This window comes from Pelecanus crispus, chromosome 8 (genome assembly GCF_030463565.1).
Source record: "Pelecanus crispus isolate bPelCri1 chromosome 8, bPelCri1.pri, whole genome shotgun sequence".
In the NCBI taxonomy this organism is placed as follows: domain Eukaryota; kingdom Metazoa; phylum Chordata; class Aves; order Pelecaniformes; family Pelecanidae; genus Pelecanus; species Pelecanus crispus.
Window position 1 is genome coordinate 1,733,764 of NC_134650.1, and position 25,028 is coordinate 1,758,791.

General features: G+C 53.6%; 1 protein-coding gene across 1 annotated transcript; it reads left to right on the forward strand.

Annotated features, from left to right (window-relative positions):
* The first annotated feature begins 3,102 nt into the window (after positions 1–3,102).
* SPRY4 (sprouty RTK signaling antagonist 4) lies at positions 3,103–4,002 on the forward strand. The gene has a single exon (XM_009485519.2). The coding sequence runs from the start codon at positions 3,103–3,105 to the stop codon at positions 4,000–4,002; it is 900 nt and encodes a 299-aa protein (XP_009483794.1).
* The last annotated feature ends 21,026 nt before the right edge of the window (positions 4,003–25,028 follow it).

Here is a 25,028-nt window from a genome sequence, read left to right on the forward strand (position 1 = left end):
TTCTAAATTTCTAATTCTACATTCTAATTCTAAATTTCTAAATTTCAGCAAGAGAGATGTTGCGTCCAGAGCAGGGAATTAGGAGAGCTGGGTCTTATTTGGCTGTCTCCGTTCCAGAGGTTTTATCCAAGGCGATCTTGTGCCCAAATATCTGCAGGGTCTTTGACTTGGCCGTGCCAGGGCTTCCGTTCCCCTTGCTCTGCAGTAGTTTGCCTGTTAGACAGTGTTATAATGAAAATAGATGAGGAATAATTTTCAACATTAACTATCCCAAAGCGTGGCATTTAGTCCAGGGTTCATCTCCTTTCTGTGATAATTAACTCCGAGATTCTGATTAGCATTACGTCAGTTAAGCCATCTTTTACTGCCTGCCTGCATATGGCCGTGTCTGCGTAGCAGAGGTCGGCTGTTTTAAGAGTGCCTGTGGCTATAATCCTTCTCCAAGTTAATCTGATGACATAACTTCCGTGTGACGTCATCGCTAGTCCTGGACCATTGCAGACGGCGCAACTGGAGTTAACGTAAAGCCTAAATGCCGACTCCCGCCTGCTGCTCCCCCGCGCCGGGGCGAGGGGTTCCGCCTGCGGTGCCGCCGGCGAGGCAGAACGCCCTCGCTGTGCCGCCCCGGCTCGGAGCTGCCGTATCGGGGAAAAATCAGCATCGGATCAGCCTCGCCACATTGACAGAGGCGGCGGACGTTGCCGGAGGGCTAAACAGCTCTTCTCCACACACGTGCTGGCGCGCGGTGTGCCTTCAAATAAATAACGATCCGCAGGTCCGGTCTGAACCTCCCGTGAATGGACCGAACTCCAGAGACTTGATAACAAGTTCAGGCCAGAACACGGCCCCCGTGCTAGAGCTTATTTTAAAATTAAAATGAAGGCGGTGCTGCCAGTGATAGGAAGGAGCCGACAGATAGGCTTGTAACATCGTTCAGCGTGCCACCATTTTCTCCAGCTACCTTCCATCTAACACCAGCTCTGCTGCACTTACTCCTGCCAGCCAAAACAGCTGCATCTCCCTCCTTAAAAAAAACTAAAAAACCTGTGAAATCGAAGTCTTCCTGCAAGCACAACACCTAGCCGATACAGAACTGACTATTTTGCTCAACTCTGGCTTGCAGCAAGTACTTTTTGTATCATGGTACTGGCTTCTGACATACAAAAGAAAATCAAATTTTTTTTCCTTCTGCATGCCCCATGGTTGTCAGAATCGTTGCTGCTTTTTTTTTTTTTTTTTAAATACAGTAAACAGGAATAGATGCTTTAAAAACTCTCTTGTTTCTGGAGCCAGGATGTCAATGAGCTATGAATAATGAAAAAAAAATTTTGCGTGAATGGCTAAGGCCCAGCAGAGCATTTTAACTAGTGCAGACTAACAGCATAAGGACTGCATTACAATAATCACCATTGCTGCTAGATAAAGCACTTCTTGCTGCTCATCCTGTGCGGCGCACAAAGAGCCCGGCAGGCAGGACGCGGTGCCAGCGTAGAGAGGCGGCATGTGCCGCGCTGCCCACGCGTCGCTGCTCTGGCCTGCGTCCGGCGTCAGCCCTCTCGCCCATTGATCCCAGGGGAACTGGCAGGGTTTCAGCCCCGCAGATGCCAAGGGATCTATCAAAGCAACGATTTACAAATATAAGAGTGGGCTCTAGTAACATTTTTCAGCCGGTAAAAATGCGCTTCCCTTTCTCCTTCCAAAAAACGCATAATTAGTTCATGCTCCGATTTTTGTAGCGTTGTGTTAAATTGGGGGGGGCACGCTCTTGCAGAAGTGCGTACATTTACTTCTCGTGTGTGACTTGGATGCAGTTTTTTTTCCTGACTTTTTTTCAGACCGCTGTAATACTAAAATCTTTCATGTTGTTGGAAAAGGTTAATTTGTTTGTCGGAACACAAACAACTGGCAATGCCTTAAGCTGTTCGCTATTTCCTTTTTCTTGATACCAGAAGCTTCTCTCCCTCCCCTCCCCGCAACTTGCTCCGAAGCTTTACTCACCACTTCTTTAAACTGATCTCCAACATTATATTATTTATGAATAAAGGTCACCCCGTGAGGAAATGGCACATCTACTAGAAAACAATGTGCACTTTCTAAATTTGAACCAAGTCGTTTCCGTTCTTTGATTTAAGTTTAGTTACTTCCTGTGGTTTCTTGTCCTACGCCGCTGCTGAATCTTTGGATCGACTCCAGGATAAATTGCACTCTTTCAATGAAATTAGAAACTGCGGCAATAGACGGCTTAGCTCGTCTAGCTGGTAAACAGCACTTAAACTAAACATTGGCCCGCTTAGTGTTTTTGAAGACGAGAGCCTAATTACCTGCGCGAGGTGACACGTCAAGTCTGACCCGTGTGCGTGCTCGCCCCGTGAGCTGTGCCCGCCCGCTCTCACGCTGGTTTGCAACCAGACGAGCTGCTGAGCAAGAGCTTCCACCTCCCGCAGGAGGGCTGAAAGCAGCCTTTGAAACGCGCAGCTCCCGATGGAGACGGGATGCTTCCTCGCCGAAGCCAAGCCACCCTCCCACAGGCAGATTCTGGGTTAGCAAGGACAAGTGCTCAGCCCCGCGCTCCAAAGCATCTTTGTACCAGGCCAATGCTCCTGTCAGCCACAATTTTGCATCAGGTTTTGGTTTTTTTTTAGGGATCAGGGTCAGTTGGGGAAAATCCCCAAACCTTAGATAGGTCATTTCAGGCGGTTTGCTGACAAAAAGACGTGTGAATATGTACCAGTAACCCTAAGATGTGCTTTCCCTCACTATAAATGATGAATGGGCGCTTCAGGAGCGTGCAGTAACGGTACCCCTCCCAGGAGCAGAAGAGCTACATATGGCCAAGGTTAGGGACAGGAAAACAGTAGCAAAGGAAGAGTGATGCACTTTATACCCTGGGCAAGCGCTCTGACCCCCTCGGACCCCCGTTTACCTTGTAAGACCTTCTGCATAATAGCCAGCCTCAGCAAAGACCCCCGTTGGGGCTGGGGTAGCAGCATAACTCAATAACGATGCGCTCTTTCTCTCTCCCCCCGCCCCTTTTCTTTCTCCTTTCCTTCCCCCAGGATACTTAAGAGCAGATTTTTCACCGGTAATCAGGCTGCTTTATCAATGGAGCCCCGGCTTCCCCACAACATCACCGTTGTCCCCAACTCCGTGATGGTCCAGCCCTTGCTGGACAGTCGGATCCCCTACGGGCGGCTGCAGCACCCGCTCACCATCCTGCCGATTGACCAAATGAAGACAACTCACATAGAGAACGATTACACCGACAACCCCACCGCTTCCCAGCTGGCAGCCCAGAAGCGTCCCCGAGGCCCCCATGAACTGGTCTTGACCAACCAGCACCTGCAGCGCTGCGAGCAGGATGTCACCCACCCCTGGATTTCCTTCAGCGGGCGCCCCAGCTCCATCAGCAGCAGCAGCAGCACGTCTTCAGACCAAAGGCTCTTGGACCACATGGCCCCGGCGCCCGTGGCGGAGCAGTCCTCCCCCCGAGCGGTTCGCATTCAGCCCAAGGTGATTAACTGCAAACCCCTGGACCTGAAGGGAGCTGTGTCTCAGGAACTGGACAAGCACTTTCTCCTGTGCGAAGCCTGTGGGAAATGCAAGTGTAAGGAGTGCGCGCTACCCCGGACTCTGCCGTCGTGCTGGGTGTGCAACCAAGAGTGCCTCTGCTCGGCACAGAACCTGGTCAACTACTCCACCTGCATGTGTCTTGTCAAGGGCGTCTTCTACCACTGCACCAACGAGGACGACGAGGGCACGTGCGCCGACCACCCCTGCTCCTGCTCCCACTCAAACTGCTGTGCCCGCTGGTCCTTCATGAGCGCTCTCTCCCTGGTGCTCCCTTGCTTGCTCTGCTACCTGCCAGCCACCGGCTGCGTCAAGCTGTCCCAGAGATGCTACGACCAAGTGAGCCGGCCCGGGTGCAGGTGCAAAAACACAAACAGTGTCATTTGCAAAGCGCTGCCGGAGAGCAAAGGAAACAGGCCAGAAAAGCCCTTTTGATAGTTTGGGAGGACGGGGAGCGGGAGGACGCTCCACGGAGGGAGCAGGGCGCCGTTGGCTCTTTTTGATAACCTGTGTTCTGAGGATAACGTTAGCCTTTTGCCTTCGGAGAAAGCAGAAGCAACTATTTCCACAAACTGAAGCACTTTGGGTTGTTCAGGGTCTTGGAACTGGTCAGAATTTAAATAGATGGGGCCAAAGGAGGAATCTTAATAATGTAGAGCGAAGGCTGAAAACCTATGTATATCATGAAGTACAGCTGCTTAAAAACTCCTGGTTCGGACGGACGGACGGACGGCTGCTCACCATGCCTGCGTACCACAAGAACCATTAACTGCTCGCTTGGCAGGGACGGCCGCACGAGCAGTAGCCATTCCCGGCTGCGGAAAGCTGCATTGGATTCGTCGTATTCCGGGTGGGCTTCTTGTTTTCGCTTTCCTTCCAAGCTCGATTTGCTACCACCAGCCTGTTGAAGGTGCCGGGTTAACTCCCTCCCTCCCCACCCGCACACCGTTAGAAGGGCCGGTTGCACACGAAGTACACGTTTCTCGAGAGCTTTCTGTGTCCCTCAAGGGTTTCGAGGCAGAAGCAAAGATACAGTTCATTTGTCTAAGGGTCTCTTAGGAGCTAGGCACGGTGCTTTCTGTGAACCCACCTGGCCACATTGATTTGGACCCTCCGTTTACAAGCAAGATGGTAGCAGGGTTGCTCCCTCCCCGGGAAGAATAGCGGCAGGATGTTCAGGCAGTTGTAAAAACATCGTGTCGTTCTGCCTGTAAGCTGATCGGTAGCGTCAGGTTTCATTCGGCAGAATATTAATTTTACATCAACAGTACAAACCCGCTCCAGAAGGATGTCGGCCGAATCCCGGTTCCCCAACGCGCGTCCTTGCTCCCCCAGTGCCGGAGCAAAGGGGATCTCAACTTACGCCACAAAGTTACGACGTTCAGTGTTTGTTTCTTTAAACCTCTTAAGCTCTGTTAAGAAGTCACAAAACCTTTAGTGTACGCTACACATAGGTGTATTTTTATAGGGATATCAATCCAGTACCTCCTCTCCTGGAACAAGCTCTTCTTTGCTCATTAAATATTAAGATTTTTAATTTGTTTTCTCTTGGGGATGAATGGCATTTGCTTGAAGTACAGCCCATTCCCCCGCCTCTATTGCTGCTGTTCGACTTTTGCCTCCTCTGTACAAAAGTGTGTCCTTTTAAATGTAGAGAGTGCTTTTAATGTCTATTTTAGTGTTAACAAATGCTAGGGAAAGCCAGGGGAGGGAAGAGAGCATATTTAAGAAATTTGCCCAGGGTTTTCAGTAAGTGAGTATCGTCGGCTTTGTCCGCGCACTCGCCCTAGGGCTGGGTCTGCATTCCCTGAATATGCAGTAACCCCTTGCTCTTGCCAACTACAAGGTGCTAAATAAAAATCTTTGTCCAAACATGCAACACTGTAATAAGTAGGTAGGTACTTGTTGCATGCAGAAAACTGATCTAGTCTCTCTCTTTTTTTTTTTTTTTTTAATTAGAGGAAATTTCCTCAGTAAATGCACAGCAGTGACAGTGAAATGTCATCTCTAATTAGATAAGCAATAGGCAGAGCTCATGTAGCATTTCCAGGAATCCCATTTGCTTGGTTGCAATACAGTTGCTGCATAGGGGTTGGCAAGAGCATACTGATGGGAGTTCTGGTGCCTTTTGTTTTAAGAATTCGTTTAACCTGGATGACTTGGGGTTTAGTTAAGCTGAATTGTAGATATTTATTGAACGGGGAATTTAAAAAAAAAAACAAACCAACTTTCTATATTTATAACATTTGCTAGCTTGCGTATGATAAATCATAAGAAGAGGGATGCTCCGTCTGTCACCAGATACCAATTCCTATAGTTTATCCTCGTGTTGACCGTATGGAGACATCCGAAAGAAGGAAGCAGGTGGGGATCCAGAGCTGTATATATTATCTTGCACAAATGAGAGGGGCAAGGGTAAAAGGAAAACCAACCCCAAACTAGCTGAACTGTTGGTTGAATGTATAAGGTATCGTATTTAATCAGAGAAATCATTTTCCTAAGATACAAACAGGCTAGAAAACACAGCAGGAGAGGTATTTACCTGCTGCCCTCCTCTGTTGGGACTGTACGTTTCCAAACGGCCCCCACCTATGGTTGTTTCGCCCTTTTGACCCTCTGTTTTTGGCTGCTCCTGGGGCACCTGCGCTGAAAACCCGCAACAGCAAAGCCCGTGGTTTAGATGCACGGTCCTTGCAAGCAGATACAGCGCTGGAGTGGTCGCCACTGTGCCAATCTACACTCATGTATATACACCCCGCAATCCCGTATGGATTTCCTTTCGTTGTACATAGTTGTAAACTATTTCTCTGTTGGTTTCTTTTAATATATAAATCCTGCTATGGTGTTAAGCCGATCCCATGCTGGAAGACTGTAAAGCGTTCGTGGATGTGTTAGAGCAGTGGTAAATGTAGCAGAGCGACCCTTCCTCTTCTCCTCGGCCTCCCGGCACAGCGGTTGGATTCTGCTCCATCAGCTCCCGGCCCAAGCCATGGCAAGAAAGCGCTGAGCTCTTTGCAGAGCGCTCGGAAAGGCTCGGGGGCAGCCGAAACGGGGGCTCTGCCGGCGGCGCTGCGCCGCAGGGCTGGCAGAGGGTACGTCTCCGGTCAATAATGTCTTTATTCCCCTCTCTTCCCCCACCCCAACGCCTCCGTTCCCGCACCGCAACGCCTCCATTCCCCGATCCCGACGCCTCCGTTCCCCCGCCCCGACGCCTCCGTTCCCCCATCTCGACGCCTCCGTTCCCCCATCTCGACGCCTCCGTTCCCCAACCCCGACGCCTCCGTTCCCCCATCCCGACGCCTCCGTTCCCCCATCCCAACGCCTCCGTTCCCCCACCCTGACGCCTCCGTTCCCCAGCCCCGACGCCTCCGTTCCCCCATCTCGACGCCTCCGTTCCCCCATCCCGACGCCTCCGTTCCCCAACCCCGACGCCTCCGTTCCCCCATCCCGACGCCTCCGTTCCCCAACCCCGACGCCTCCGTTCCCCCATCCCAACACCTCCGTTCCCCCATCCCGACGCCTCCGTTCCCCCATCTCGACGCCTCCGTTCCCCCATCCCGACGCCTCCGTTCCCCCATCCCGACGCCTCCGTTCCCCCATCCCGACGCCCCCGTTCCCCCACCCCGATGCCCCCGTTCCCCCACCCCGATGCCCCCGTTCCCCCATCCCCTTTTAAGGTACTTGGGTCTCCCGCCAGCCCCGAGACGTACCACGGGCACGGCGCCGCGCAACCCCAGCCCCGGCGAGGGCACGGAGGCGGCAGCTCTGGCCACCCTCCCTGCGCGTCCCGTCCCCCCTTGCAACCTGACGAACGGCTGCTAATCAGCACAAACCTCAGTCGGCACGGTGATTGCTGTAGCAGGTTCATCACCGGGTTTTGTCCTCTGCCCGCACACGGAATAAAGACCCAGAGAGCAAGAAGGGGCGACTTTACGGCGCTGGCAATGCCACGCCGCGGCCCCGGCTGGAGCTCGCCGTCAGCAGAGCGGCCTCAGCAGACAAATAAACCTTCGCTGTACCTCCCGTCCCAGTGCCCGCCGCGTACAAGGAGTAGCCACTAAATTCACGCCGTGGCACCGGCTTTCCCACCCGGATGAGCCCTCGCCCTTTCGCAGCCCTGGGTGTTCCCCTGATAAAGGTTTTCCCCCTTCTCCTGTTGCTACCCCCGCCACATATACACCCTGAAAAGTTACCACAGAAGGTTTTCTTTGTATAGAATATTTATTTTGAAGCTCTATTTTAATAGTATTTATTTTAGAAAGTCTACTATTGTAAGAGTTCTTCTGTTTGTGAAGAAAAACAAGTACTGATGAATGTACTGATCTAGAAATTATATATATATAAAAATATATATTGTTAAATATATAAATGGCTGTTGTGTTTGTTTTGTTTTTTTTTTTTAAAAATAAATCCCAAGGAATGTTTACAGCGATTATTCTCAATATACAAGCAGGGAGTAGCCCAAAATCAGTTATTTGATACGGCGCACGCCAGGAGAGATCGAGGGAGTTGAGAGCCCGGGGTGGGATAACCCGTCACGCGGACGGCGCGCTGGCCCCAGGACCCCGGCACACGGGTGCAGCCACCCCTCGCCCAAACGGGCACCGCGGCCCCCGAGGAGCACCACTGAGGGTTGTGACCTACACCGGGAGCTGCCGCCTCGTCCGCCGGCTCCCTGCGGGAAAGCCGTGGCCGGGACAGCGCTTCCCGGGGGAAGGGGCACCCCCGAGCCCCGGCAGCCAGCACCGCAGCGAGGGGAGCCCCGAAAGCACACGGCCCCTTGCCGGGATGCTCTCCAGCCCCGTTTTATTCCATCCGAGGAACTCGGGGTGATGCTGGGGTGGTTCTGCCCTACGGCCTGGCTCACCAGGGTGCCCAGCATTTAAATATCCCATAATTTACCTGTGGCGGGGACGGAGCTAGCTGCTCCATGAGAACACCCTGCTCTGTCCACTTGTAGGAGCAATTCTCTCCTTCCCTCTGCCTCTCAGATCTGCCAGGGAGGCTTGCACTGAAGCCAGGCTGCTTCTTCCACAGGGCTAGAGCTCAACTGGGTGTACAAAAATTTAGCTGGAGATTAAAAAAAACCCCCAAAGTCAGTGGTACCCGCAACGTAGAGGGATTTTGCGGGCAGGCACGTCCTACAGAGCCTCCCTCGACAGTTCAGCCCTGCTCCCTGCTGTCGCGCTGCTCATTTCTCTGAGCAGAGCCCGCGCTTGTTGTCCACCGAGCAGTTAGAGATGGGGTCTGCTCGAACGCCGCAGCCGCACGGACGGGGTGAGCGCGGACGGACCACGGGACAGGGCTGCGGGGCAGAGGAAAAGGCCAGGAGGGCTCTCCCCTCCCCTCGCCTCCTCTTGCTCTCACCCAAACGTTAATAAAACAAAAAGTACGCGGCCTCAGGCAGGTGTAATTTTCATAATTTATGAGTCTCTGGGACAGGAAGGGAGCTCCGGGCTTTACCGCATTTGGGCGCATTTCGGCTGCCTGCGCGGGGCTCCGCGGGGCTCCGCATCCCGCAGCGGCGCATCCCCCATTGCCCACCCAGCCCTGCCACCCCCGGCACCCCCGATGGGGGCACCTCTGGGTGCCGGGAGCAGGAGGGGACTGAACAACCCCCCCCTCATTTCCCCAAGTCATTAAAAAACTCTTCCCACGTCGACGCCGCTATGAGCTCTCCGCAGCCGTGACCCGAGCTCCTCCCAAGGGAGGGCAACGCGGGGCAGGACGCGACCCCCAGCCGCATTTACCGGGAACGCGCAGCCGGCACCGAGCACGCAGCGCACCGGCGGCGACGCCGAGCCGCTCAGGTGCGAACGCGAGCGGCCGCTCGCTTACAGCCGCCTCGCCCAGGAGCGGGGCCTCGTTTGCTTCGCAGTTATTTATTTTTAGAGACAGGGCATCGGAGCTGCTTCTACAGCGTGATTTACCCAGGCAGGGCTGCCAGTCGGAGCATCCGCGGCTCCCATCCACCGGCACGCACCACCCGGCCTCGGCGGCCGCCTCATGTGTCACCAGCGGCACATTAGACCGCTAAAAATAAGCTATCCGGGTTATTTTTCACCATTCCCGTTGTTTATTTGCACGCGCTATGGAGCTGTGACTCATTTAAAGACGTGCCGCGTTTTGTGTCATCCACAAAGGTAACCCGAGTGCTTTACCCGGCCTGAAATAATATTATTGAAACAATAATGTTGAGTCAGTCACTGGATCAGATAAAGAGACAATAACTGCGCTGTACGGACCACGACATCTGATGCCAAAAAATCTGCAATAAGGAAAAGATGCTGAATTTGTCATGCTGGTGGTGGTTTTGTTTTTTTTTTTAAAAAAAACAGACTGAACCAGGATGTGCAAATTTAAATCAGAGTTTGGCAACACTGACTGATGTCTTGCACATAAAGCTTTAAAAATATCAACTCGGCGTTCACGCGTCTCTGCTGGAAGCAAACCAGAGAGCGCGCTTTTGTAAATTTGACTAGTAGATGTTGAGGTAATATTTGTTTTAATCGGAACGATCACCTTCTTTTAAATAATTTTTTTACAGCATTTTCCGTAATCGACCATTGAAGGAAACCCATTCCAACACCACGAGCACAGGTTGTAAGGTGGCAAAGAGACACAGAGCCAGTAACAGAGCTCCCCGTTCACCGCCAGGTCCAAAGAGCAACCCCAGCTCTCGGGGGTCAGACCAGAAAGGGAATTTCTGCTCACTCAAAGCATCCAAAATACCCATTAAGCAACGCATTAATTCTGAGCGAATGGCCTGAAACTTACAGAAATGAGATAAAAAGCTAACGTTGAAATTTCCTTTAAAACTATTTTGCTAAAATCCGTACTTAATAACACCTTGGGATTTTTCCAAGGGTTTAAAAAGCGCCATTGGTGAGATGTAAGATTTGCCAGCAGCGGGAGGAGGGGATGGGTAGAGCAAACAAGCGACGCTGGGCATCCTCGAGGACAAACACGGCGATAATACGGCTTCACACCGAAAACCAAATAAAGCCCTGAAGATGGGGCTTTTTATTCACTGGCAGCTCCGAGGTGGATTTTTTTTTTTTTTTGGCTGGGGAGCACGATGCATTCTTGCATGGTGAGACGCTTCTGCAAGAGCGAGGGGAACAATAGGCACAATGTGATCCAGGAAAAGGCAGCAGCTGCAGCGGGCATCGGGTGCCCAGTTCGGGAGCTGGGGCTCGGGCGGTGCAGGGCTTGCTCAGCACCCTGCCGTGGTGGAGCCGGCAGGATCCGGCCCTCCGGGGCCACGTGCACAGCACCGCTCGCTCTCAGCCCCGGGACCAAGGCAGAACCCATCCCCAACGTGTAAATTGGAGCCCGTAACATCAAGCTGTCCAAGCTTCTCCAGTAAAGGATTTTTTTTTAATTCTTTGCAATTATACGAATGTTTTCCCACCGCGTGTACACACGCCTGCAGGTGCACAGATATTCATGCATGCATGCACGCACGCGTGGAGCCAGAGTGGGATTATTCGGTGCCATTCTCCTCAATGAGCACCTCTGCTCTGTTTACGTGGAAACTAGATAAGGAATTCAAGGTCTGGTCTGTCTTTTAAAAAAAAAAAAAATGTATTAAAAGTCAGCAGATCCACCTCCACGATCACGCTGCGGACGCAGGAGCTTTTCTTTCATTTCTTGAATTTCCAGGTGTGCTGCTGGGGCTTGGGAGGGCTGTGCTGCTCCCACACAGGTTCCACCTCCCGCGGCGCTTCTTTCCCAGTAATAAATAATTTCTGTCGTCGGGATTAGGTGCCAGCGGTGTGCGAAAGGGCACGACGGCGGCCGTGCCAGGAGGGAGAGCCCCGTGTCCCAGCCGGACGAGGAGCTGGCTCCTCGCAGGGGATCCACACGCTGGCACACGTCACTCACGGATGAAGTTTGGCCTTTTGTGAGCTGCAGACAAATGGCCGGGATAAAGATAAATTGCCTTCACATCTTGTTTTACTTCCTAATGACCATAACCTCCTGTGTGAGACAGTGAATCACGGCGCTGCCCGCTCCGACCCCCGCCAAGCGCCGTAAAACTTCAGGGATCTCCTCAAAAAGCTGGGAACAACCAGGGCCCTTCAGCGGGCACCTGCGCTCCCGCGCAAAGCGAACGCTTCCTTTCCGGGGAAATAACGAGCTGGCCGTGAAGGTCAAGGTGAAGCCTTTAGCAGGGGGACACGGGTCGCGCCCCTCCTCTCGCACCCCACGCTAGCTCGGGGCTCAGCCTCGCCAGGCTTCGGGGCGGAGGGGCACGGAGCCGCCCGCACCCTGAATAGACCCCGGGGGCCCGACTTGGACGCCGGGTTTTGAGGCAGAGGAGGGTGAAGGGCGTTCACGGAAGCTGCTGGTCATGCCCGGGCCGCTGGAGCCCATCACAGCCCTGGGCACCCAACCCCGGCGCACCGAGGCTTCTGCTGCTTCCTTGGGTGATAACCCTTGTTATCACGGGTGAAAAAATAACCAGCAAGCTGAGAAACAGCAGTCAAAGGCATGACCGGAGGAGATATTCTTCTTTTTTTTTTTTTTTTTTTTTAAATAAATTTTAAAAAACCCACCAGGGTCTCCCTGGTGTCGACAGCTGCAGCTATTTCACGCAGGCTCAGCAGTCGCCCAGCAGCAGCGCGGGCTCAGGGCTCACCCCCACCCAGCAATCCTCACCACCTCTTAAATCCGGAAAACAGCAAAGGAGATTGTGGAGAGTTTCGGAACCAACCAGCCAGGATTTCAGGTCCCTGAGGTTTCTGTTCCCTTCTGCCAGACCGTCACCCCACCACCCTACACAGGTGGTGGGGCAGCGTCCCCGGCGTCCCCCCAGCATCTCCCGCTCCCTTCCCAGCCCAGCTGGCCTCTGCAAACCCGAGCAGGATTTGTGCTCCCAAGCACAAAAGGTCCAGGAAATTCTCAATAAAAAGCCTGAAAAAATTTACTTTTCGGTGTACCCGAATAGAGGGAAGATTGAAATGTGTGCTACCGTCGCGCTGCAGCTTTCATTGACATTTTCCTCCCCTTACAACAGGGAATAAATAGACGCTTATGCATGAAGAAATTCTTATGAATAAATCGTAAACCCAAGTTCTGCCCCATGCCAGGTATGTTTGTGATTGTGGGATCCAGTTATGTAACTGGGCTTTCCTAATCAGAAACACGACATTCTCAGAGCGTGAAACTGGGACGTTCCGCACCAGTCCCTTCGCTCCAGTTACCGCACTGGAGCGTCCGACCACGTGCGGAGCAGCAAAATCCTCCACTAAAATGTCCTGCTCTGAGCCGGGAAGGAAATGGTTCACGTTGCCTCTTCAGTGGAGCCATCTCGTCCAAGCAGATGCTAAAGCATGAATGCACAAATAAAAAAAATCCGTTCCTGTTGAGACAGTATTTAATTGCTTTGCGTGAAGACGGTGAGCTGTTAGCACAGGTTCTCTACTTCAGACCCTACGGGGGTCTGACCCTACGGGGGTCTGAAGTGCCTGGGGGCCCACCAAAATGAAATTTTTATCATCTCTCGCGTTCGAGGATGAGGAGTTACAGTTCTGTTCTCGCTAGCTGCCTCATCACGCCGCTGCACTATTGCAAATAGCTTCAAGGCTGGCATGAACCAGCTCTCCTGATATCCCTGTAAGTAAGCGTTATAAAGACAACTACCAAATTTATTTTTTCCTTTACACGGGTGTCTGTATCCCATGCTAAGAAACCTCCAGCTGTATTTCAGAGCCACTGAAGCGCAGCGAAGGACTTCTGCCTGGCCGAGTGGGATTCAGTTAATGCGAATTACGGACAGGGCAAATCCCGGCTCGCCAGCACAGATCTGCCTAAAACTTGGGCAAAAGCAGCAGCACCTCCGCAGCCGCGGTGCCGCCGGCCAGGTCCCTGCTGCCCGTGGCACCCCTCGGAGCCAGGGGAGCATCAGGAAGTGGCACCCACCCGCCCTCAGCCAGGAGAGAGCGTTTTGGCCGCACAGTTTCTGAGTGAATAGGAAGTGGAGGTGTAAAATAAGGCCAGAGAGTGCTCGCTGAGGTCGAGAGATTTAAAAAAAAAAAAAAAAAAAAATTTAATTGGAAAGACCCCATGCTGCTGGGAAGCGATGGGCTTTTCTGCCGGTCCCAAAGAAGCGAGTGGAAAACGCGGGTTAGGACTCCAGCGAGGCAGCAATATATCTTAACCATCCCTCGGCCAGCTCCTTTTCAGGGTTAGCCTGGCTAAACGCTGTAAACTGCAAAGGAAACCCAGAATGACAAACAATTGTAGGAACCTGAAAAACCAAGTTCCTCTGGATTTCATGGGAAGTGCGATTTTAAATACTCCGACCTGTCTGTCTGAGGGGAAGTGGGCAATAAATAGCAGCCTGGTTGTTATCAAGAGGATGTGAGCTATTTATAAAAAAATTCTTGGGCTTTTTGAACTCTGTTTAGAGAGGCAATATCCTTCGCTTGGGTAATTGGGGGACTAAAATGCTAAAGCAAACAAGATTACTCAGCCACCTTGGGAAAGTTTAGTGCTTACTTGTGTGTTTCTGAAATTTCGAGCGGATTTAAACAGTTGCGCTGTTATTGTCCCCAAATCCAGAGGAGAGCATGAAAAGGTCTTTCAGACCGCTGCGTACGCAGCAACGCGCCAAGGGCCGAGAGCTGCTCCTAACGCACGGGGGTTTGGCCATCGCAGTTGGGCGAGCCCAACGGCCGACAGCTACGCCGCTTAATTAAATAATACCTTACATCAACGAAATGCCTCACCTGAAAAGGGGCTTCTATGTGCCTTATCACGCGCTGGCTTCCCAGCGGGATTAAGCCATCCCCAGCTCCGAGGCAAAGCGCGGGTATCAACTCATGCACGTTGCGATAGTGGAAGAGGGGGAGATTTTGGTGGGAGGGCGAGGGTAAGGCGGGACGCACCCGACAGCACAAACATCCGTACCAAGCAGTAAAGACTCCTTGCTCAAGGGGAACTCATCCCTCTGATAAATAATCGGTTTTAAATAAATCAGGAAACACCGCTGCCTTTGCTGGGACAACCACCTCCCCATCCAGCCTTCGGCAGCAGACGGAGACGCACCCAACCTTCAGCTGCTTTCAGGGAAACCGGGGCTGCAGCAGCGCCGGGAGCCGCGGTGGGGCACAGCCGTCCTAGGAGGGACGATTAAACGCCCAGGTCCCCTTGGCCACCCTTGACCTCCCAGCACCATGCAGATGACCAAGGAGCGATGCATTTCGGGTTGTTCAACCGGGGGGCTTCGAGCGCAAGCCTCCGAGCTGCTCCCATTCACGAGGCCCTGACCCCCCGGGTGCAAAGCAACGGCTGACACACGCCAGGGAAACATCCCTCCCGCTCCTTCTCACTGTCCCATGATCCGCGTGTCAGGATGTGGCACCAAACGGAGCCCTCAAGGGTTTCCACTGGCTGCTTTTTTTATTTTTCTGAGCAGAGCCATTAGGCAGACAACATTGCTCCTGTGTGGGAACCACACACAAAGTGTCCTGACAAAATGATGGCATCCTCTAAAATATACAAACACGCTCAAAAGAAGGAAAACCATGAAATTAAGGATAACAAACAACAAAGAGAAGCTCATACACAGAATCTGTTAGTGTTTATGAGTCACTAAGGCCTTCCTGTCTCCTCTTATAAATTGTGGGAATCTGCTGTGGTCCATCCTCTCCTTGAAAACCACCGAGGTGCTATTTTCCTCACAGCGCCCGGGGCGGGGGGAACCCACTGCACAAATGAAAGATTTTTTTGTCTTTTTTTCTTCAAAGAAGGAACCAAATCTGAGGAGCAAATGCTGTGAGGCGCGTAAACAGAGGCGACTGCAGAAGCCTTCGCGATGAGATCACCGAGCGCCTTGGCCCAGCGCTGTTTTCCGACGGCGGAGGGCTTAACAATGGAATGGATGGGAAATGCCAGGAAAAGTTAAAGAGCTGGGGACACGAGGGCTTTGTAAAAGCTCATTCTTTATTATTAACAAACAACTTCTCCCCATCCTCCTTCCTTTCTCCCTTCAGCAAGTGGGGATTTTCTTTCTCAAATATATATACTTTTTTTAATTCTTAGCATTTTTATCCTGCCCCAACGTGCCTGTTCCGCTCTGACCAGGGTGCCCCGCCACGCCGGGATGTTGGGAAGCCAACCGCAGCATCACACCTCCACGCACCACCACCATCACCATCACCCCCAGCTGCGCCCTGATTCCGAGCCAAGGTTTCCCCTCCAGGTTGCTGGTGGGTCTGCGGGACAGGCGCTGCTCAAACACACGGGTACTCCCAGGAGCAAAGACCATCACCCCTTGGTCAGGCAGAGCCTGTGCAAATGCTGCCTTTAACCCGAGGGAAGGATGCTCAGCCCGTGCTTCCTGGCCAGAACTGGAACACACAAACTAGAACCAGGAGCAGCAAGCTTTTTTGGATTTTTATGCAAGAGCCTCACGCAACAGAGGATCTAGCTGGCTTCAGGAGAAGCCACCCAGACTCACTCAAACCAGGGCCAGCCTTGAACGGCTCATCCAAGCTGCAAGTGAAACACTGCCTAAACACATTGGCATCTTTAGGGACTTGCAGTACCAACTTTGTGCGTAGAGATAAAGACACAAATAAGGGTTGTAAGAGGCTGTAAAATGGCATTTGATAGCAGAACACACTGCCCAGCCTTGGGGAGAACAGTACATAACCCTACGCAGCACCTCAACGCAACGGTGTCGAGCACTGCCGAAAGCTCAAGGGAGACTAAATCCTGTGTGTTTACTGTCAAAATTCCCTCATCGTCTTTTTCCTGGGGAAAAACCACCAGCCACCGCCCAGGTACACGGTTTCTAGAGCTTTAATGGAAGGACAGACCGGAGCAGGAGCTGTGCTGCTTCCTCAGCCTGGAGCAGGTCCCGGGGGTCGGGAGCTCGCAGCAGCACACCTCCACTGAGGTTTCTGTGCCGTTCACACGATTCCTTCTGTCAGTTCACAAAAAGGTTTTCCTGCTCCCTCTGCATTTCTTGGTTTCCACGCCACAAGCACTGGAAATAGAATTATTATCATAATGATTATGCTACAGCAAAAAGGCTACCCCTGAAATTACATACTTTGGAAGAAACAAGGGAGTTAAAACCCCTGAAATGCCAACCATAAGTGTGATAATTTTATGTTTGCACTAACTGGAGGACACGCTCCAGCAGCCCCTTTCATCACCAATAACATCTCCCTCACCTCCCTGCCAGAGGAGCCCCGTGCCCAGGACGGCGGGGCAGGGGAGAGGCAGGGACCCCCGCTGCCGATGAGGCTAAAAGCACCGACAAAAAAAAAAAAAAGATTTCAGTCCTAACAGTGCGAGACATGGAGTGGAACCAAACCAGGATTTTTACAGCTATTTTGTACCAGTGCAAACGGCTGCAGAAGGAGCAGAGCACCTCAAGGGCGCCGAACCCGCTGCACCCAAAGCAAGGACGGTGCCAGGACGGGTGCCTGGAGCTGAGTTTTTGGTTCAGATTGAATCATTCAGAACGTTGTGCCTTTTATGTCAAGAAAGTCTCTTTCACTCAAAGCACCCTAAAAAGCTGTACCATGGCTCAAGAGCTGCTAGGTGGGTACAGTTTACTGCAAAGCCAGCCTTAGCATCCAGCCTGGTGCCCAAAAATTGCGAGCAGTGACGGAGCTGCATTCCGCAAAGAGCCAGCAGCACCGCTTGAAACTTTCAGCTTTATACAGGCTGTCAGTTATTGGGAAATGTTACAGAAACCTCTCCATTCCCTGAGGAACATTGAAGACATATTTACAGTGAAATCAAAAATAATGCAAATTTTTTCAGCATCCAACACAAGTTGCAATTTCTGGGGCATTGTAACAGGCATGTTCTTTCAAGATTAGGTTCTTTCAGTATGCGATCGCTTGTAGGACAGCTGAGAACAGGGGCAGGGGGGCCGATCCCGTAACCCTCCCCACCACCCCAACTGCCACCAACGCGTTCCGTGCCACAGCCACGCTCACGGGCCCCGCGTCTGGCCACGAGCAGCAGACGCGGGCACCGCGCTGGGGCAGGGGCTCCTGCCTGGCACCGAGCATCGGCCGCGCCGGCAGCTCCCCCCACCTCCACCTGCTGTTAGGCTGTGGGAACAAAATAATTCCCTTTTCCACCTCTCGGCCTCAGCCAGAGGCAGGGGAGCTGAAGCGCTCCTCGTACGCAAACAACCCTCCACCTCTTCTAGTTTTTAGTTGCTTTTTTCCTATTTCCTACAAAGTTGATCACGCGTTAGTCCCACAGCAAAAGTGCCGGGAAGCTCGCCTGCCCAGAAACGCATCCCCTGCTTCCTCGGCAAGCAGGAGGACGGCATCGCCCACGCGACGCGGACGCGAGGGCGGCATTGCTGGAGACCCTCGCCCGAGGTGCGAGCTTGCGCCGCTTGCCCCGGCCCTGGGCCAGCCTGAAATCAAAGCCAGGACCACGCTCGCAGGTTGCATGGGCCGTGCCTGCACTCGCCCTGCCAAACTGGGTCCCAATCCCAGATTTATACAAAACCCAGCAGAAAAACCAAAACCTGGGATCTGCTCATGTCTCAAAGCCCCTCTCGCATGTGGTGTCAGACACATCCCCGTTTTGGTCCCTCCGTAACACAGAGCATGTGGCAGGCGCTGGGAAAGGCAGGGCTGACAGAGAGCATGAATAAAACAATAGGTACCACTCATCGCCCGGAGGGCTTCCCCATACCGGGACTGAATTTCCCTGAAAAACAAAGAACAATTCCCTGCATCATGTATTGATGGGTCTTGAGTTTAGTCCCCAGTATGAACGAACACACACACACACACACTGTTTTTTCTTTTACATTTTTGCGTAATGACTTGCATGACAAGCCTAATAAAAGCCTAGACAAATAACCCAAAACACACAAAAATGTAATACTGTTTCATATTAACTTCCAAAGCACTTCACTGGCTGTAGGAAGAAGCCGCATGAAAACATCAGAACGCAAAATTCAACCATGTATGGAAAAAATATATATGTAAAAATGCCCGCTTAAAAATCATCCAGCGTTACGGAGTTGACAGCGAGCAAACACGTCGTGGTGGGCAGAGCTGCTCGTGGGGCACCTCTGTGCAGGTGTGGCTTTGGTCGGGAACCACGGACGCAGGGAGCTCCAGCACTGCCGCCCTCCAGCAGAGCCCACAGGCACAAGATATTTAGGGGAAAAAAAAAATAAAATAAAATAAAAAAAAAAATCGCACTTGCTCATCCATCAAGAGCTCTGCTGCACCCAGGGCCCTTATTTGGGCAGCGGGTTCGTGCTCTTGGGCCACTTCTGCTTCGCTGGGCTGCAGGCGGCGGCTGGAGGGTCGGGCTGCGGAGCCGGGGCGGGTCTGGGGGAGATGCTCTGGGGAGCACACGGGGACAGAGGAGCCTTCACGGGTCTGGGCACAGCCGCACGTAAAGGGTACCGCAAGTACTTGCAGTGCTGCAAGGGGCCGGCAGGAAGGATGGGGGCAAGCTTTTAGCAAGGCCTGTTGGGACAGGACAAGGAGTGATGGGTTTAAACTAAAGAAGAATAGATTTAGACTGGATATAAGGAAGAAATGTTTTACAGCGAGGGTGGTGAGGCGCTGGCACAGGTTGCCCAGAGAGGCGGTGGAGGCCCCATCCCCAGAACCATCCCAGGCCAGGCTGGACGGGGCTCTGAGCACCCTGGGCTGGTTAAAGCTGTCCCTGGCACTGCAGGGCTGGGCTGGGTGGGCTCTGAAGGGCCCTGCCCACCCAAACCATTCCATAATTCCATGACTACAGCCACGCTGCTCCCCGAGAGCCTTTGCTTGGGTGAGAAACAGGTTCAGCCCCGATGCAGGCGCAGCGTCTGCGCACGGGGAAGGGTAACGTGGCGCCGGGCAGGGCTGCTCTGTGCGGGCAGCTGCCGGGTGCCGCAGCTTCGGCCCCAGCCGGCACGGCAGATCCCAGATCTGCCCCTGCCTTCGAAGCTGCTGCCAACAGGACCCTGGCAAGGCACCGGCTCGCCGCGATGGGGCCAGGGGCCGTCCCTCCCCATCCCGGGGCGCCCACGAGGCGCTCGGCAGCGATGCTGAGATGGGTCCTTCCAGCGCAGCCCTGCACATCCCGCTGCCGCCCTCCGCGGCCCGTGCCCTCCCGCCCCACGGCCAGGGCCATCACCCCCCTCCCGCCCCACAGCCGGTCGCCGTGACCCATCTAGGGAGATCGCTCTTCGGGAGCTGCTCCCCGGGGCATCACCCCACCGATTGCCAGCAGCAAGAGGCAACAGCTCTAAACCCCCAAAAACCAGAGCAGCGGCGTGGCCCGGGGGAGCAGGAGCCGTCCCTGACCCAAGGACAGCCCTCGCGGGAAAATAACGCCCATCCCATGGGGGAGAGCGGGGCCACGGCGGGCTGAACGCCATCCGGTCTCAGCAGAGCGGAGAGGACGTTCTGGAGAGGTTTTTCTTGGCAGGAGCCGATGGGGCTCTTGCTTCCTGCCTGGGGGGGACACACACATCCCCCCCCGGGCACCCCCAGGCCATGGGGACGGTGCATCCCATCTCATGGCCTTGCTCGACGCCAGCCCGGCCGGTGGAGAGCAGGCTCGACCCTCCAGCTGCACGGGCGTGCTGTCCGAAAAACCCAAAAAACCCCAAAACTACCAAAAACACACCAACAAAACATCTATACTGTAATAGGGAAAACAAGCAGCATACGCGCTTTAAACCAGGATCTCTCTTCCCCCCCCCCCCCCCCCCCCCCCCCAATATATTTATAATCTACCTGGGGTCGTGCAGGCTGTTTTTTATTGTCTAATGACCCTAATGTCTTTGGGAAACAGGCAGTAAAAATTTAAGAGTGTGATCTATACCTACATGAACAGCTTCGTATAGAAATGGGAAAAGTTCTTCGAGAGGCTGATAGCGGACTGAAAACAACCTTTCCCGACTCCGATGGTGCCAAGCAGCTGCAAGAAAGAAACACCAGCAGGAATGGAAAAATGTTTCCATTTATTTTCCTAGGCCGCCTGCCATCAGAGAGCCCCCGGAGCGGGGCGGGGGGCACGGCGAGCCCCCTCCCCGGGGTTGGCACAGTTGCCGTGGTCAGGAGGTGAACGTTTTCGGCACCTGGCTGCCAAGCAGCAGGCAGCCGCCCGCAGCCTTGCCAGCCGAGCCAGGGGCAACCTGAGTTGAGTAAGTGGAAGCCGGCCCCCGCTTTGCAATGCAGAAACCAGTAGCTAAACTTTAAACCACTTCCTCTACCTCCTAACAATGCACAGAGGAATTTCCACAAATCCCAAGGCTGCCCTGACTTCCATTTCTAAACTTGGAAAAAGAAATACCAGGACATTCCTTTGTTGTTCCAGCTCACTCACTGTTTGATCTGGGGTTTTTTCTCCGGCTGAGCCAATTAAAGAATCCCAATTTCCCCTGGAAAAAAAAAAAAAAAAAAGCATAAACTGGTAACAAACAACACCCTTGCTGCTTTGATTTTTAACTAATTGTTTTCGAGTTGGATCAAAACCAGCCACCTCATTCTGGTCGGTGTGGTTTAATGCTTAAATAGCATTTTGGCCAGAGAGAAGAGCGATAGAGGCATTTATAACTGCGTTCCTGCCCGCTGGAAGGAAACGGGCTAGTGCTGCATTTGTTGAACAGCGGCTATTTTGGATCACATAGGCAGCTTGAAATACACCCCCTCCCAAAAAGCATGGCCAGCCCCCAGCCGGTGCCCAGCGCAGTCCTGCGGTCCCGCACGGCTGCCGGGGCAGAAACTCCTTGACGCTTCCACACGCTCCGGGGAAACATTTCTATTTATTTTCAGGGGTTTCATCCTTTTGCCTCCCCGTCCCACCTGCTGGGCCGCCCGCTCCGGTCGCTCATCCCTGGGCACGTGCTCTGCCTGTTCGTCCCAGCACGATCCCCATCCCCGCTGCCCGACAGCTCCTCTCCCCGCGGGCAGCGTCCCGGCGTCCCCAGCCCCAGGGACAGCCTCCCCCGCCGCTGTCTGTGACCATCCACCCTGGAAGCTCCGGGCAGCAGCAGCAGCAGGAGCTGGGAATGAAAGCAGCGACAGCCAGCACGGCGGCGGGCCCTGCTCGGGGACGCGGGAGCTGCCGGGCGACGCGCTCGTGCGCGGCCCGATCCCGCGTGGCCCCAGCGTGTGTCCCCAGGGGTGCTTGGATGGGAAAATGCCATTTCCTTGGACTCACGAAGGACCTGCCCGTACAAATCACTGCGCTGAAAGGCAAGCTACGCGCTCAGGTGCGGAGCGCTACCCTTCAGTCTACTCCAGCAGCTTTTGACAGTCATTAGAGAAAGTCAAGGGAGTTTTGGAAGCACCGAGGGCCAGACCTGGGTGCCTAAGCTGAGCAGAGCTGAACACCTTGCCTTGCAGCGAGTCCAGCCGCTAATCGGAAACCCTACAACAAAACCAAGCCAAGCAGCCGCCTAACCACAAACAAACAGCAAAGCTAGTAGGGCGACTCTTGCCTCAAGTGCAAGGAAGCATCTATTCTTCTGCCAGGAAGAAAGAGAGACGTGAACCTTGAACTTGAGGAGGAAGGACCGGGTTCCTGTTGTTCAGCTGGAGTAATTAATTGCATATGTATCGAGAGGGGCCAAAAGGGGAGGGAAACGCGTGCTGTTCGTGGAAAGCCAGCACGGAGCCAGTGCCACCGGCTGGCGTTGGAGGGACGGCCGCGGGGAAGATGTGACCCCTCCGTCATCTCGGCGGCAGCTCTGCCGCGAGGCTCCGGGGCCCTGGCCCCGCAGAGCTGGGCGCTGGAGCCCACGGCCATGGCCCGAATCCAGCGGTGGGCCCCGCGCGGCTGGAACACGCTCCCAGCACGGGCGCAGCGCAGACAGCCAGCAGCCGTGTCCTCGGCAGGCTGGAGCCCGAGTAGACCGTAAGAGAGATCTGCTGCAGCGCAGCATCAAAGCGTTGTTGGGTATCATTAGTGAAGTTTTCTTCTCATGATACGACAGAGCTGAAGCTCAGACCTCTGCCTTTTTTTTTTTTTTTTTTTTTTTTGGTGGTATCTTATCATCCAAGAGCTCATTAGCCAGGAATTCTTCACGCTGTTTATTTTCCATTTGTCCATATGTTCCCCACAAACTCAGCCTAGTCTCTGTTTTAAGTTTATACTTAGAAGCGGTAATTGGAAGGGATGAACAAAGGCACGAAGGAAGGCAACACAAGCACAAACAAACTTACCAGATGTTTTGGATTCCTGCATTTCCCCAAGAAGCAGGATCCTTAATGTTTTGATCATGTCATCACAGCACAGAGCTGTTGCAGTCCAGAGTACAACTGGCTCCTCTCTTCTGACTACTGGCCACAGAGACAGTAATTCAAGTCACCACAAGCAACCCAAATCCGCTCTTAACCGCAAGCAAAAGCAAAAGCCTGGGACGCGCCGATTCGGCATCGATGCCTACAGTGGGATTGTCCCGGGGATGGATTTGGCTTTGAAGCCGCAGGACGAAACTGAACTCAATTCACAAACCTGCTCGTAAGGTGGACCAAGAGCTCGCGTGACCCCGTAAGCGCCGTGCCGAAGGAGAGCCACAAAGCCAGCACTGGCCGCAGAACTGACCCCAGCCCAAAGCCCCCTGCCCCTTTTCTAAGTTCTCCTACCCACCGAGGAGCGTAAATGCTCCGGGAAGAGCTGCTTGACTGCCCGCCCGTTACCGCGTCGGCGCGTGGCCGCAACCCTCCGCAGGCAGCTGCAGCCGCATCCCCTGTGGTTCTGGGGACGCCGTCGTGCGCAGCCTTCAGCCCCCCCAGCACCACGAACTGAACCGATGCTGCCAAGAGACGCAGCTCCTGCCTCGGGGGGCGAGGGGACCCCCGTGCCCACCCGGGGAGCGGTGCCGCCGGGGCGGCCGAGGGCTCGGGCAGGCTGCGCGGCATTTGGGCAGGCTGAGCCCTGCCCGGGGCGCGGGCACGAGCCCTGCTCGCCTTTGCCGTGTTTTAAATACACTTTATTGTCGGTTTATTTGCTGCTAGCGCAGACCCCGGTAACCACGCTGATCCCTCGGTGTCCCACCGCCCCGGCTGGAGAACCGCAGGCTGGGCACCGTCCCCTCCACGGCTTTGTCTCGCTGCTCCCCCAGCCAAGCCCATCTTGTCCAACCTAAACAATTCTATGATTCTATCTGCATCGGGGATTTGCATCCTCAGAGACTGACCCCGCTGTAGCTTAAGCAGCGAAAGCAACCGGTCTAGCTGCGTAGGCGTGAAGTCTCTTGCGTGTTTCCTTATTTCAGTTTGAGAGCGCTTGTTTCCTTTAAGTTTTATGCCAATTCGAAATCGATTTATACTTAACCAAAATAAAACAGCATTCATCTGAAACGGGGCTTTGCACTAGTTAAATTAAAACGGTATATGTTTGCTTGTAGATAAGGCCTCGGTTTTCAACACAGCTATTGCAAAACACTTGGGACAACATTGAGATACTCTACAGAATGGAAAGAATTAAAAAAAAAAAAATTGCAATTGTGCACAGCCCGAGGAGCAGCAGATGAGAGCTGCTGGACCGGGGAGACGGCTTTTACGTTATGGTTAGCAGTCTCCTCTCCCATTCAGAGTGCAGCAGTGAAAACAGGCCGTAAGATTGATGAGAGGAAAAACTGCGACCACAGCAAATAGAATGACTCATGCCTACTCGATGGTCTTAATTTCTAATCTGGAAGAGTAATTTTCTGCTGGACCAGATTAAAAATACTTCTCCTCCTGCTGAGGCCATAGCCCGTAGGGATCCAGCAGCCCACACTCAGAGCACCGGCCACTGCTCGGGTTTAATGGCTGAGCGAAGCCAGCCTCAAAATTATCCGAGCTCTCCCACAGCGATGCACCAGGGAACGCAGGCTGGGGGACGAGAAAAAGAAACGCAAGACAAAGAAATCCCTCCTGTCTCCCTTCCGTTCCAAAAAGCAACGGAGCCCTTCAAACACCACGGCTGCAGGCTCGCAGAAGTCGACTGAATACACGAAATTAATTAAAGGGAGAACACTAAAAGCAGACTAAATGCTGGAAGTCATGTACTAAAGCGCAGCTCGCATCATGATCGGAAGGGGAACTTCCCAATTTGATTGCAGAAAGCAATTTACTTCAATTAGCAGGGACATAAACAGAGCGCTTGCTTCATAGAAGCATTGCGTCTCCGAAAAAGCAAGCTGCCTTAATTGCATCCTCTTGGCACTTGCTGAACTTTCAGAGCCCGTGTTGCGGGAGGCAGGCTGGAATAACCCTGCGGCTCTCAGTCCTGCCCGCCGCGCAACCGCGCCTTCGGCAGAGCCACGCGGGCACGCTCCTGTTGGGAGACCTGAGCCGTGCCCCGACAGGGACGGCACACGTCGGGCCGAAGAGGAGACCGCCGCGGGCAGAGCCTTCCTCTGCCGCCTCCTCCTCCTCCTCCTGGCAGAGCCCTGCCTGCGCCGCTCTCGCTTAACGTACGGATGAGGTCGTTCCCAGCAGCTTCGGGAAGGTTGGGCCTGGGAA